Source organism: Lontra canadensis, unplaced genomic scaffold, assembly GCF_010015895.1.
Source record: "Lontra canadensis isolate GAN:19392208 unplaced genomic scaffold, GSC_riverotter_1.0 scaffold24, whole genome shotgun sequence".
NCBI classification, from domain to species: Eukaryota; Metazoa; Chordata; class Mammalia; order Carnivora; family Mustelidae; genus Lontra; species Lontra canadensis.
In genome coordinates this window covers 2,536,767-2,552,079 of record NW_022631018.1, presented here as the reverse complement: position 1 = coordinate 2,552,079, position 15,313 = coordinate 2,536,767, and the positions used below count along the sequence as shown (strand labels likewise).

General features: G+C 37.9%; 1 protein-coding gene across 1 annotated transcript in view; it reads left to right on the top strand.

Annotated features, from left to right (window-relative positions):
• Positions 1-15,313, top strand: part of HMCN1 (hemicentin 1) — a 471,117-nt gene that overhangs the window by 126,598 nt on the left and 329,206 nt on the right. Inside the window, exons 3-4 of the mRNA XM_032862623.1 lie at positions 3,249-3,407; positions 4,913-5,035. Of these exons, the coding sequence (XP_032718514.1) occupies positions 3,249-3,407; positions 4,913-5,035 (282 nt within the window). The remainder of the gene's footprint in view (positions 1-3,248; positions 3,408-4,912; positions 5,036-15,313) is intronic.

Genomic DNA, 15,313 nt, shown 5'->3' with positions numbered 1-15,313 from the left:
GGGGAAGGGAAGGTACTGATTCATGACAGAAGTAGAGGAATATGGTTTGACCATTGATTAGGTGAAGGAAGAGGGAGGAGTCAAGATGACTTAGGTTTGAACCTGAATATGGAGGCAGGTAGTTTCACTAACAAAAATAGGAAAGACAAGGTTGGGGAAAATATAATGAGTTCTATTTTAGACCCTTGGAATTGTGAAGACCCGTAAAACATCTAGGAGATTCTTTTTTAAAGATTTTACTTATTTATTTGAGAGAGTGAGAGAGAATGAATGCGTGGGAAGGGGCAGAGGCAGAGGGAGAAGCAGAGTCCCTACTGAGCAGGGAGCCCAACCTGGGGCTCGATCTCAGGACCCTAGGATCATGACCTGAGCTGAAGGTGGACGCTTAACCAACTGAGCCACCCAGACACCCTTGCAGTAGATGCTTAACAGGCAGTGGAAAATGTAGTATTAGGGTTGCCTGAGTGGCTCAGTCGGTTGAGCCTCTGGCTCTTGGTTTTGGCTCAGGTGGTATTGTTGGGTCCCCAATGTTGGGTCCCCCAATAATGGGTCCATGGTCAAAGGAGCAAGAATGATAGAAAGCGAAGGTCAAGCAAAGCTTAATTTTGCGCCAAGCATCAAGAATCAAACCGACCGTCAAACAGACCGGTCGGGGCTGCTCCTTACAGAGAGGACCACCTCTCTCTGATTCACAGACTAGCTTTTAAGGGCAAAGGCCATGTGGCTCGGCCTGGCCACACACAGGTGGCCAATGAGATTGCAATACACAGAGAAAGCTGCATAGTCATGCTAGGTCACACACGAGTGGCCAATTGAACTACAATTCACCCCATAGTAGACATTTGCACTAGCCTATCACCTTGGTGAGAATTGGCCCCCAACAGGCAGGGCCCACACTCCTTGGCAGCTAGGGAGACAGTATGCGTGCTTTACTGATTCGATGTCTCCACCTGACCCCACTCATCCCTGCATTCGGGCTGTTATCTCTACCTGACCTGACCCACCCTTGTATTTGGGCTTTGTTACCTGGGACTGGTTTCCCAGACTTGCTTTTAAGTAAGTTCCCCTGGGGGGTGGGGGGCAGGGTCAATTTAAGTTTTACTGCATGAACAACAAAATGGCTGTGCAACCGAGGTAGAGCCACTCTGGCTAAATAGACCCTTACAGTATCTCATGGGCTGTGAGCTCAAGCCCCAACTGGGGCTCTGCAGTGGGCGGGGAGTCTGAAGATCCTCTCTCTCTGCCCCCATCCCAATCTCTCTCCCTTTCTCTCTCAAATAAATAAATCTTTAAAAAAATGTAAAATTGGAATTCGGGAGGTAAGTACACTCTGAAGATACAAATATACAAGTTTTTGAGAACAGTATTATCTATTATCATTACATACATGTAAGTAATGATGGATAAGTGGTCAGTCCTGCAAAAATAGAAAGGACTGTTAACAGTAAAATTTCTGGGCGTCTTTGGCTGACGTCTTCTCAGCAGTGAAGATCAGGTTACTACAGTGTTCAGTCTGCTACCATTAAGAAAGTGACATAATATTCCACGGGTGTCTCAATTTTAGAAGTGTTTTATAACCACTGGGGCTCTGATCCAACTCCCAGCCTGTAAGCTTTGAGTGCGATCCAAGCAAGAAAAGATTCTCCAGTTTGTGCAAACTGCGGTGTAAACAGTTCAAATGCCTGACTCTTTTGACCCTGATTAGATCTATGGTGCTCAGGATATTGTATCACCATCTGAAACTGTTTAAAGCCTGAGAACAGCCCCAGTAGGAGAATCAAGTAGAATCTCCAGAGTTTAAAGTAAAAACCTTATCCCTTTTGTCAAGTAATTATTTTCTTTTCGAGAAAGAGCTCTTACTTATTGAATTCTGGTGGATTATAGAAACATAGGGCCCCCCATTAACCCCAAGCTCTCTTACTTTTTATTTGGTTGTCTTTTCTAGACTGTGAGTTCCTTAAGGACAAGATACTTTAGCTTATTATTCCTCTTTGTGTATCTAAATCCTAGCAGGGTGTTTAGTGGTTCTGGATTGCTCAAAACATATTGGTTGAAAGTCCATTCCCTTGGCCCTGTGGTTATTGACATCTATGCTAAGGAAATAATCAGACATTATGTAAATATATATACATGCATATGTATACATAATATAATAGTGTATATATAATATAAAAAATAATATAATGTATATACACACATATAAAATAGATTTGTATTTATATATTTATAATAGAGGAAAATTTGAAAGAGCATCAATCAACAGTAGGGAAATGGTTAACTAAATTATGGGATACAGGCAGAATATTATGCAATCATTAAAACCTCTAATTTTGAAGAACATCGATGACATGGAACAGAAAGATATAATCCTAAATTTAAAATATAGAAAACGGTAAATACAGCATTCTTACAGTTTAATCTATAAATCCATATAATTTTGAATGAAATAAATGTGAGAAGAATTCTTCCTAGGATGTGGACTGTTATTGTTCAGGAAAAAATATTGAGTCTATTCAAGTAGAAAATAAAACACAGAGATCATGTGTTAGTAGGAAAAATAAAGCAGAATGAAAAGAGTGACAAAGAATGTGTATTTTATGTAAGGTGATCATGAGAGGCTCCCCTGATAGGTAATAGTTGAGCAAAAGCTTGAGGTCTGGGAGATATACCAGTACGTTTGTTTGCTGGAGGGAATGACCCAGTAAAGAGGAATGTTTGGCAATGGAGTAGAGAGAGGCAACAGCAATAGGAGCTGTGTTTTTGATTAGGCGCATGTGAGTAGTTAGCCCCCATTCTGCCCAAATGATTCCTTCACTGTAAAGGTAGGGCATGTGGCTCTATTAATAGATATTGTGGTGGGCGTTCATGGAAGTTCTCTTCTGATTGCTACTCTCAAGGTCATCAAATAAGGGATAAGAAAAGAGGCATATATGAAATAGGTTAGGGAATGGAGAGTGAATCGACATCTAATTAAGTGAAAAACATATAAAAATTTCTATTTTTTGTGTGTTTGGGATGAATTTATAATTTATCCCTAAATACATGTTTTTCGCTCTCCACATCATTTTATGTCTTTTCCATCTCCTGGTAAGCAAAGTGATCAATCCAGTGGCAAACCGATGGAAGATAAATGTGAAGAGAACTTGCTCGGCTCTACAGCTTCTAAAGCAACTTGCTGTAACTAAAGTATTCCTTCCTTTTTTTATTGATGAAATGATCGCAATTTTTTTTTCTCTGCTCCTCAACAGGGTGGTGGCGATTGTCCAGAAATGAGTATTGGAGCTATAAAAATTGCCTTGGAAATTTCTCTTCCTGGCTCTTTCATCTATGTTTTCACTGATGCACGGTCCAAGGATTATGGGCTCACTCACGAGGTGCTCCAGCTCATCCAACAGAAACAGTCACAAGTGAGTAGGAATCAGCCCCCAAATTTTCTATCTGAATACAGCTGGGAGGAATTCAGGCATACCTTGGAGATACTGTGGATGCAGTTCTGACCACTATAATAAAGCAGATATCACAATAAAGCCAAGTGAATTTTTGTGTATGTAGAAGTTATGTTTATACTATACTGTACTCTCTTAAGTGTGAAGTATTATTATATCTTAAAAATATATATATATACCTTAATTAAAAAATACTTCATTGCTAAACAATGCTAACCATCATCTGAGCTTTCAGCAAGTCATTCTCACTGATCATGAATCACCATAGCAAATCTATGAATAATGAAAAAGTTTGAAATATTGCAAAAATTACCAGAATGTGACACAGAGACATGAAGTGAGCAAATGTTGTTGGAAAATGCTGCTGATAGATTTGCTTGTTGCAAGGTTGCCACAAACCTCTAATTTGTAAGAAACATAGTATCGGTGAAGCATAATAAAAACAAGTTCAATAAAAGTAGTTATGCCTTTATGGCATTGAGGAATTGCCTCTCCTCTTTGACTAAACTTTGTATGGCAAATGCCAATAATTATAACTCTTGATCTGTATACATGTACTCCAATGCCTATGTGTCATTTAATTTAAGCATATTACATTGATATGTAATATTTGTACATATTAATACCTTGTTTTTTGATACAGAGAGGAAATGACTGGGGATTAATGAAGGTTCTTCTTACCATCTTATCTTTTTAACTGACAAAAACATAGGCTTATGTCTCAAATATCACCCCCTATGTGGAATCTCCTCTTAGTCAGTTACTTGTTGTATCAGTTAGCTCTTGCGGTGTAACAAACAGTTCTACCTCTCAGTGGCTGAAAACAACACACATTTATTTCTCATATTTCAGGGCTCTGTTGATCTAGGTGAGGCTTGCTCACTTGTGTGTCTGGGGAGAGTTTGGGTTTGACTTATCTAGGCTGATCTCTAGGGTGACTTGGCTCTGTCTCACAGGTTTCTCACCATTTTTTGAGACCAGTAGGCTAGTTTAGACATGCTCTTTTCATGGCCAAGGCAGAAGAAGTATATATCAAGTGCTAGATACCTTGTATCTAGATATACAAGGTATCTAGATATACAAGATACACAAGATACACAAGCTCTTGAATGTAAGCTTGAACTGATAGAACGTCCCTTTTGCTTTGGGCTGCTGGCCAAAGCAAATCATATGTCCAAGCTTTCATCTGAAGATGACAGATTAACTCCACCTCCTAAACAAGAGGGACTTCAAAGTCTTTTGCAAAGTGCATGGATATAGGGATGGATGTATACATATATATATGATGTATGGTATTATATACATTTGTATATGTATATATGTATATTATATATGTATGATGTATATATAATAATGTATATATTCCACTGTACTAGTAGCATATAAACATGTAATAGGTACTCAATAAATTCATATTGATTTCGGAAAACCCTTTAAATTGTCTTCTTTTTTTAAAAATATCATAGGTGGTATTTGTGCTCACTGGAGATTGTGATGACAGGGACCATATTGGATATAAAGTCTATGAAGAAATTGCCTCTACAAGTTCTGGTCAAGTGTTCCATCTGGACAAAAAACAAGTTAATGAGGTCAGTTTGATAAAGTGGGTCTACTTTATTACTAACTACCTTACCAAGGTATTAGGCCAACCTAGCTATGACAGATTTGATTTCAAAAACAATTTGCAAAGAGGTTGCCTTTCCACCCCCCCATAGTTCACAGGTCAATAAAGGCATTAAACCAATGCAGGGAAGCATAGATTTATATAATATTAGTTTCTAGATTATATTATTCTATACTGGCATGTTATTTAGATTTAAGCATAAATACTTAAAATTCATTCAGTAGGAATTGGAAATTTTTGTAGTTCTTGTTTAGGAAGGTCAATTTGTGTTTCTGATGCACAACTTTTGGATAACTGGTAACAGAAGGTGTGACAGTTCACTCAAGTAGAAAATGAAAAAAATATTGAGCAAAATTCTGATGATGTTTGATATCTAAGATTAAAAGTAAAAAACTATAAGTAACTATATAGTTAATTAAAAACTTTTATGGTAATAAAATCAATAACTTAAGTACTAAGAAAATCTTGGTATTTTCTAAAACAGTGTTTGAGACATGTCTGTCACAATTCTTTCTCCTTTTTGGTACTTTCTTGGGACCTCACTGTGATAATAACTTTATTTATTTATTTATTTATTTATTTATTTATTTTTTATAAGTTTCTAGCGACATGCCAATACAAACATAAGGTCTTCAGTGGGCATAATTCAAATTTGATTGATGTGGTTACTGTATCTACACAAGTTCTGTTAATTTCATGACAGACTCCTTTGTCTTGAATGAAATGGTTCAGTAAGTCCTCTTCTACCTAAAGAGTTCTGTTACATCATGTTGAAACTCAAAGGATCTTGCAAATTTTTAGACTAATGTCCAGCAAAAATATTTATTAGCATATGATATACAAACTTGGAAGGTCATTTTATTTTACTTATTTATTTTTTGTCCTTAAAATTTTTTTAAATTTTTAAATAAACATATAATGTATTATTAGCCCCAGGAGTACAGGTCTGTGAATCACTAGGTTTACACACTTCACAGCACTCACCATAGCACATACCCTCCCCAGTGTCCATAACCCCACCATCCTCTCCCTACACCCTCCCCCTGGCAACTCTCAGTTTGTTTTGTGAGATTAAGAGTCTTTTATGGTTTGTCTCTCTCCCAATTCCATCTTGTTTCATTTATTCTTTTCCTACCCCCCAAATGCCCCACATTGCATCTCCACTTCCTCATATCAGGGAGATCATATGATAGTTGTCTTTCTCTGATTGACTTATTTCACTAAGCATAATGCCCTCTAGTTCCACCCACGTTGTCACAAATGGCAAGATTTCATTTCTTTTGATGGCTGCATAGTATTCCATTGTATATATATACCACATGGAAAGTCATTTTAGTGTAAAAGTGTTTTTGTTGGAAGAAATACTCTTAAGAGGGTTATGGCTTGAATTCATATTGTGTCCATCATAGAGATTCAGAAATGCCAGGGCAGGGTCTGACAACTACATAGGGAATCCTTTAGAGGTTATTTGCATAAAAATTTGCATGAGAATTTGGGAACCTGGGAAGAAAAGAGTTGGGAAAGAGTGCAAAACTTTCTGAGGAACTGAACTTCTTGTCCTATCCCTTAGGGCTGTGTTTAACCTGAATGAAGGAAAGGCTTTCCTCCTATAGTTGTTTTTAACCTGGAATTGTGTAAGACTCTGGGGTACAGTCAGTATCATCAGCACAAAGTAGGGCAAAAGGGCATCATTTTCTGCTTAAGGTGTTTGAGGTTCTGGATTAAAAGCAACAGTGGTGTAAAGTGCAGAGAGATGGGGCAGAAGATGCCATGTTCTATGGATGTGGCAGTTCCTGGCAGAAGGTACTAGAGAAGAGAAGAGGTAAGAAGAGACATGACTTGCACCTAGGGCATTGGAAGAACAGTAGTTCAAACCTGTAAGCAGTCAGGCCCAACTTGGAGCTCCCCAAAACAAGTTGGGTGAACTTTTAGGGAGAACCATAGGACTTTATTAGGAGTTGGGCCCTAGAGCTAGAAGATAACATGGTGGAGCTCATAAATGTAACCCCATTTATATCCACAAACCCAGGGAAAACTGACTTACACAAAACTGAAAATACTATTGTTGTCCTAAATGGAGAAAATAAGCCCTACAGAGATGCACACTTTAGTTTTTAAATAAACGGTACCATGTATAATTTTTGTAGTCCTAGTAATTTTTTAAAAGATTTTATTTTAGAGAGAGAATGTGAGGGGTGGGGAGGGGCAGAGAGAGTCTCAAGCAGACTCCATGCTGAGCACAGTGCCCCACACAGGGCTTGGTCTTACCACTCTGGGATCATCTGACCCGACTTGAGACCGAGAGTCGGACACTTAACTGACTGTGTCACCCAGGAGCCCCCATAGTCCGAATAATTTTTAATAATTCTGACAATTACTAAATAATTGACAAAAACAATTTATAAAAATTCAAACAAATTTAACCCACTGATATTTTAACCTTCAAGTTTAGCTTAAGCAGAATAGAACTAGAGAGAAGCATTCTTAAAATTGTCCGTTTTTATAAATTGGATTTCAATGCCAACAGGCATGAGCTTTAATTTAGCTGTCAGTCATGGCAGTTTCAACCCCTTCACCATTTGGAAAGTTCAGGAAAGGTCATCTCATCTACTTTGGGCCACCGAGACGCAGGAGGAATTTAGCTAGGGGCATCTTGGAAGAGTGCTCTTCTAGGTATTATTCTGCACTGATGTGAATCCCAGACCTGATGCAGTCATCCTCATACAGTTCTGAGGAGTAAGCAAATGTAAGAGAGATTTGGATTAAGTCAACACTCAAGTCCCATCCTACTGCTAAGCCTCCAGAATTAAGGAAATGATGTTTCTGCTTATACCAATTAGAATTCGGTATTTAGTTACCTGGAGATAAATGCATCCTATTTGATAAGAATTCCTTTGTGACATGGTTTCTGTTAGCTCCAGTTTCCTAATTTGTAAAATGGGGATAATAGAATTATCCATTTTGGAGAGTCATTAGAAGATTAAATGAGATAATACATGTAAAATGTTTCACACAAGATCTGGTACAGGGTAAGTGCCCAATTAATGTTAACTAGTATTTTTATAATCCTCATAATGTTGTTATTTTGCTTTCAAAGTGGAGAAATTGTGCCACTCTGTTTGTTAGAAACCAGACGGCTAGCTGTTGCTAGGAAATAAATTACTCAAATGGGAAAAGGATGGAGAGATGGTTTTCTTGTTTCCTGTGTGAGAAAAACATGTAAAGGGGTTACTAGGAACTGTATAAGCCAATGTTTCCCTTAAACAAGCCATGATGGTGGAAGATTTTATTAATAAAAACCAGAATGACAATGATAAAATTGGATTTGCAAGATTGTTAGTATATAGTCAGCCATTTTTCTTTTCTCATTGCTCAAAATTCTATTATGTAAACATTGTAAACTCTAGAAAAAATAGATGCTATAGAGAGAACTACACAACAGAAATGAGAATTGCAGGGAAGCCACACATGAGTTGAGTCCTTTCATTTTACTCAAGAGTGATTTTTCATCTCTTCCCAAAGGTAATTGTGGAGAATTATGCTTTATTCTCTTAACCTAGTTCATCAGTTTCCTAGTAGGGTATATTTTGTATCAACTCTCTCTTGAGATAAATTGAGGTTTCCTCTTTCTTCCCGTTTCTTTTTTTTCCCCTTTAATAATACTTAAGTAGAGTATCTTTCATCTTTATTTAACATAAAAGAAACCAAAGTGAAGAAATTATTTGGCTGAGCATCAGTGGTCTGTAAATCATTGTATGATGTTAAATTTTGGAAGCACAAGTTAAGACACATCTCAAGGATGTACTTAAACAATTCACCTCTGAAGTTGGAAAAGGAACTAAAGCTTCACTCCTCCATTTCTTTGTAAACTGAGTTATTGTCAGTGGATCTAGTTAATGCTTCCTTAAGAGTAAGAGTCCAACTTTGAAATCTGAAAGTTACCCACAGTTATGCTTTTGCGTCAAAGAAGCGAACACAAAAGATCTATTGTTAATTGGATAATTGACTTGTTCCGAATTTCCCCATTCTTTCTCTCTACTTCTCCCAGCTCATGTCTTCAAACATTCCCTTTCCATCTCCCCTGTTCCCCCACAAAAGTCTTTCCACCTGTACATTCTAGCCCTATGGATTCCCTACTTGTAAGTAATGCTGCTTATTGGGCTGTTTTATATCAGAAGGAAGTTTTATTAAATAAAGGAATAATTGTCAAATAATTTGTTTGCTAAAGGAGTAAGTGATGATATATAGAAGTCTCTCAGTAACTCTTACTATCTTATCATGTAACTTACAAGTCTTTGGTGTAAGATGTTTCAATGCCAGTGTTCCTTGTGAGCACTTAGTGCTTTATTTGGGAGTGGACCCTGTGTTGCTGTGTTTAGTGCAGGCATATTCTATTCTACCCTCATTCTGTATTAAACATGGAAGGCTCCCACAGTTCTTTCTTTTCTCAGAGATCACCCTGTGATTAAGAAAATAGTAATAGTATCCACTTAGAATGATCGAGTGCTTGATATGGCCGTTCAACAAGACTTTAGTTTTATTTCATTTAATCCTTACCATAGTCTGTAAGAAAGACACGTGATCATAAGACCCATTTCACAGGGGAGGGAGCTGAAGCATAGGGAACCAGAGCATCTTGCTCAAGGTTAAATTGCTGCTAAGTGTTTGAACTTAGGGGACATACTCAGTCTTTCTCCTTAGACAGTACTCTTAGCCACCACAAGTCCCTGTCTGTGATTTCCACTTCTGTTTTCATCAAAGGATGCAGTTTTTTAAATTTAAGTAAAATTAGCATACAATGTTATCTTAGTTTCAGGTGTACAATATAGTGATTTGACAGTTCTGTGCATTATTCAGTGCTCACCACAATGAGTGTAGTTATCATCTATGACCATACAATACTGTTACAATATTATTGACTGTATTCTCTATGCTATGCTTTTCTTCTCTGGGACTGTTTATTTTGTACCTGTAAGTTTGAACCTCTTAATTCCCTTTATCTATTTTACCCATTCCCCCACCCACCTCCCATCTGACAACTACCAGATTGTTCTCTGTGTTTCAGAGTCTGGTTTTGTTTGTTCATTTGTTTTGTTTTTAGAGTCTACATATAAGTGAAATCATATGGTATTTGTTTTTCTGGCTCTGACTTACTTCACTTAGCATTATACCCTCAAGGTCCATCCATGTTATTGCAAATGACAAGATCTCATTCTTTTTTTATGGCTGGGAATATATATATATATATATATATATATATATATATATATATAAAATACATAATAATAATATAGTATAATATAACACAATATAATATATTTAAAAATATATATCATATGTATATGATAGACACCTGGGTTGTTTCTATATCTTGGCTGCAATAATTGTAAATAATACTGCAATAAACATAGGGGTACATATATTTTTTTGATTTAGTGTTTTTGTTTTTTTTGGTCCAGTAGTAGGATTACTGGAGCATATGGTATTTCTATTTTTCATTTTTTGAGGCACCTCCATACTGTTTTCCACAGTGGCTGCACCAATTTGCATTCCCACCAACAGTGCATGAGGGTTCTTTTTTCTCCACATCCTCGCCAACACTTGTTATTTCTTGTCTTTTGGGTACTAGTGATTCTGACTAATAAGAAGTGATAACTCACAGTGGATTTGATTTACATTTCTCTCATGATTAGTGATTTTGAGAATTTTTTATGTACCTGTTGGCCATTTGTATATCTTCTTCGGAAACTTTTTCTTTTTCTTTTTCTTTTTTTAAATATTCTATTTACTTACTTGACAGAGAAAGACAGTGAGAGAGGGAACACAAGCAGGGGGAGTTGGAGAGGGAAAAGCCAGGCTTCCTGCTGAGCGGGGAGCCGGATGCAGAGCTCCATCCCAGGACCCTTGGATCATGACCTGAGCTGAAGGCAGACACTTAACAACTGAGCCAGCCAGGTGCCCCTGGAGACTTTTGTATTCTGGTCTTCTGTCCATTCTTTAATTAGATGATTTGTTGTTTTAGTGTTACATCATGTAAGTTCTTTATATATTTTGGATATTAGCCCCTCAAGAAGTTGTAGTTTTATCAGTAAGTTAGAAATTTCAGTCTCCTGATTTTTTCAGTGAATGTTTGTGGTATTTGACGCTAGTCACCACAGTAACCAGTGGGGACAGCAAAGGCCAACAAGATGCTGTCCCTGTCCTCATGGAGCCTAGAGGTAGGAGAGGGGATATAATGATAGTAGAAGGTGATAATAGCTGATGAAGGCAACCCCAGCAACTTAAGCAGCCAGACGCTTCACTCAAGGAGGACCATGGGGCTCATTGGCCACCAGAGCACACCATCTGTTCTTCAGGATCCTACCTGCTGCCATGACTGAGAGAAGACAGGGGGGCGTCTAATGCCAGAGTTTCTGAGTTTGAGCACAGTGCCACCATTCACTAGATTCATGACCCTGGGTAAGTTATTTACCTCTTTGGTGCTTCAGGTTCATCATTGGTAAGACAGGATAATAACACAAACCACAGAAGTTTAAGCCCCATTTCTCCCTGTCCTTTCTATCTCTTAACAGTAGACCAGGGCATCTGATAAAAATTTACTATCCTCGGGACACCTGGGTGGCACTTCGATTAGGCCTCCGACTCTGGTTTTGCTCAGATCATGATCTCAAGGTCGTGAGATTGAGCCCCGTGTTGGGCTCCATATTGGATGTAAAGCCTACTTGGGATTCTCTCTTTCCCTCTCCCTCTGCCCTTCCTCGCTTTCTCTCTCTTTCAAATAAATACATAAGTCTTTAAAAAAAATGTACTACCGTCTACTTTATTAGGGGCTGAAAAGGCACTGAAATGCCTTTTTCTTTCTTTGCATGAGTGGCAGAGAGGTAAAAGTCCAAACCCTCCGCCCTCCTGGGCAAAACAGTACCAAGAGCTGCTAAAGTCTGTAGGCTCTGGGATCTGATTATCAGTTTTCTTACAACATCAAGGGAAAGAGGGCAGTCATCCCAGAATTTTTACTTTGGGAATGATACAAGAATGATGGCATCTATTATAGGGGCAGGGTGTCAGCAGTCATCTGCGCAGAAGAAGGAGGGCTCACTCAACAGGGGCAAAAGAGAGTTTAATGAATCATAGTTTAGCAAGATGTGGGCAGGGCTAAGGGCAGCCAACAGAGAATGCTGAAGCACCAGAGTCCAGGAGCAATGGAAGAGAGAGCTTGGGCCAGCACCCAGGGAGACCTAAGGGTGAGAACTCATGAGAAGTGATGTGATAGGCAAATTGCATGGCATGTGATAGGCAAATTTCAGCCTTGGAGGGATAGAGCCAGAAGAACAAATATCCAGCCCTGCTTTCTTCATCCCTTGCAATTCCTGATGGCTTTTCATTTCCTGGTGCCTTTTTAATTTTCCTCAATCTAACTGGAAACTGGGAGACCAAGGAGCCCTATTGAAGTAGTTCATAAATTTCAGTGTCCCAGGGCACAGAGCCTTACGGACAAGGGTTGAGAATGATCTGGAGGGGCAAAATGAAAATAACCAGCACAAGCAGTATTGTGTGGTGGTTAAGGTGGTTAAGGCTCTAGGCTCTAGGAACATGGCTCATATCCCAGCCATGTGACCTTACACAAGTTACCTGGTTTTTCTGTCTCTGTTTCCTCATCTGTAAAATGGAAAGAGTGATAGAACGTACCTTAGATAGCTGTTGTATTTAGAACATATCAATAAATATTAACTGCTAATATTTTTATTTACTGATACGTGTTAGTCAAAATATTCCATTAGCCTCTTTTAGAATTTTCCCTAAAACAAAGAAATATATATATGTACATATATATATGAATTTTTTAAAAAGAAATATATATTTAGTGTCCATCTGTGACAACATGGCCAAAGATAATGGGGAATTCTTGGGCTTTAGAACAGGAGGGTTTGAATGACCTCTCTATCTTTAGCTTTATGTAGCTTTATATAAATTCTCTGAGACTGTTTCTTCATGTGAAAACAGGCATATTAATTACTTCACAGGATAGTCATGAGGTTTAAATAAAATAAGGAATACCTAGAGTATACCAAATGGAGACCCAGGAGAGTGGAAATCACCCAGCCTGTGGGTTTTTAGGACAGGAATGGCTCCTTTGCCAAAGAGGACACCTGTAGTTTTCCTTTGATTGTAGGTCCTGGGGTACCCTTACTCTACAGAGTACTCGGAAGGACAGAGTATTTTGGTGAGCCCCAGCTTTACAAATTAATGTCTGAAGGAGAACGGTCTCAAGACTACTATAGACTTTTGTACAATTTGCAAACTTTTACAATTTCCTTAGAGTTGTCATTTATCTTATTTTCACATCATAATAAAATGTTAAAAGGTGAAGGGCTTAACTGCTTATTTTGTGACTATAATCACATCAATCAACACTAATCTTAATAATATAGGTAACCTTTACAGAATGCTTATTATGTTCCAGGGGCTATACTCTGCATTTCTCTAAGACTCACTGGCCTATGGGCAACAGATAATTTTTCAAACAATAAGTTAAAGCAGGTATTTTTTGTTTTAAGTAAACAAATGGAAATGTAAAGTACACATGGGATCATTTAAGCATATTAGTGACCAATAAAGCACTAGTGCTAGTACGATAATAAGCACTCTGTGCAAAATCCCAAAGAGAATAAATTCCATTCCCCTGCCAGTCATTCTGGAGTCCGACTATGTCACTGCAGCTATAGAGAGGAGACAAAAGCAGGCAGTGTCCCTGGTGCCCCTGCAAGGAAAGAGAAGGGAGGTAATTCGGGTCTGAGAAGCAACCTAGAGCTGAGAAATAGTCAAGTCCTGGAAGTTCTTCTGGAGGAAAACAAGACACACGATCCTCTCTTCCGTCCGTAACAGTAATTAAGACTCCAAGATAAAGAAAACACTTTTATTTTTTTTTTCCACTAAAGAATTTGCAGTGAGGAGGAGGAGTCAAACTTAATAGATACTTCAGTAGAAGTAGGTAAGGCCTGGGAAAATGAAGTGATAGTTTATTTAAGTTTTGTTGAGGCATAATTGGCATATATTACACTGACCATGTCTAAAGCATGCCCGTTTGATAAGTTATGACATCTGTATTCATCAACACAGTCAAGGTAAAGAACTTATCGGTCACCCTCAAAGATTTTCTTGTATCTCTTGTCACTCCTTCCTGCCCCAATCTGTACCACCCATCCCTAGGCAACCACTGATCTTTTTTGTCACTATTTTTTATCACTAGTTTGTCACTTTTTTATCACTATAGTTTATCACTATTTTTTATCACTAGTTTTATCACTAGTTTGCATTTAAAAAAATGTTATATAAATGAAATCATATGGTATGTACCCCTTTTTGGTCTGGCTTACTGCACTTGGAATAATTATTTTAAGGTTTGTCTATATTTTATTTTATTTTTAAATTTATTTTTAAAGATTTTGTTTATTGAGAGAGAAAGTGAGAGCACGCACACGTTTATGAGTTGGGGGGAGGGGCATAGGAAGAGAGACAAGCAGACTCCCTGCTGAGTGGGGACTCCCCCAACAGGGCTTGATCCCCAGACCCCAGGATCATGACCTGAGCTGAAAGCAGACATCCAACAAACTGAGCCACAGAGGAGTCCCAAGATTTATCTATATTTTAGTGTTTAACAGTTCATTCTTGTTATTGCTGGGTAGTATTTTACTACCAAAGTTGTTTATTCATTCACCTGATAGTAGACATTTATATTGTTTCTAGCATTGGGCTATTACAAATTAAGCTGTATAAATGTTCATGTTTAAGTCTTTGCTGCATGGACATATGCTTTCATTTCTTTTGTAAAATACCAAAGGGGAATGACTGGATCAGATGATAGTATGTGAAGTAACAGTCTTACACCCAATTCATAAAAAATTCTAACATCTTGGCAACAAAGAGACTCATAGATGACAGATTACTGGATATATTTCTCTTGCTAGTTATATACTCATTTTCACAGGTTAATACTAGTATTAGAAAGATTATAAACGTTGCTGAAATGTGAATTCAACAAAGCCCTTTCCTGCTGCTTGGTCAAAGAACCCTTGTGACTAGAATTTAGGCCTAGAGCTTTGTGTATATACAAGCTCAAGGATGAGACTCTGAAACCCAGAGTTTTGAACAGTTAATACTCTGGAATGAAGTATCTGCCATTTTGTTTTTCCATCTTCTGAGTTTTACTCCAGACATTATTTCAAAACCATAACCTTACTGCTGA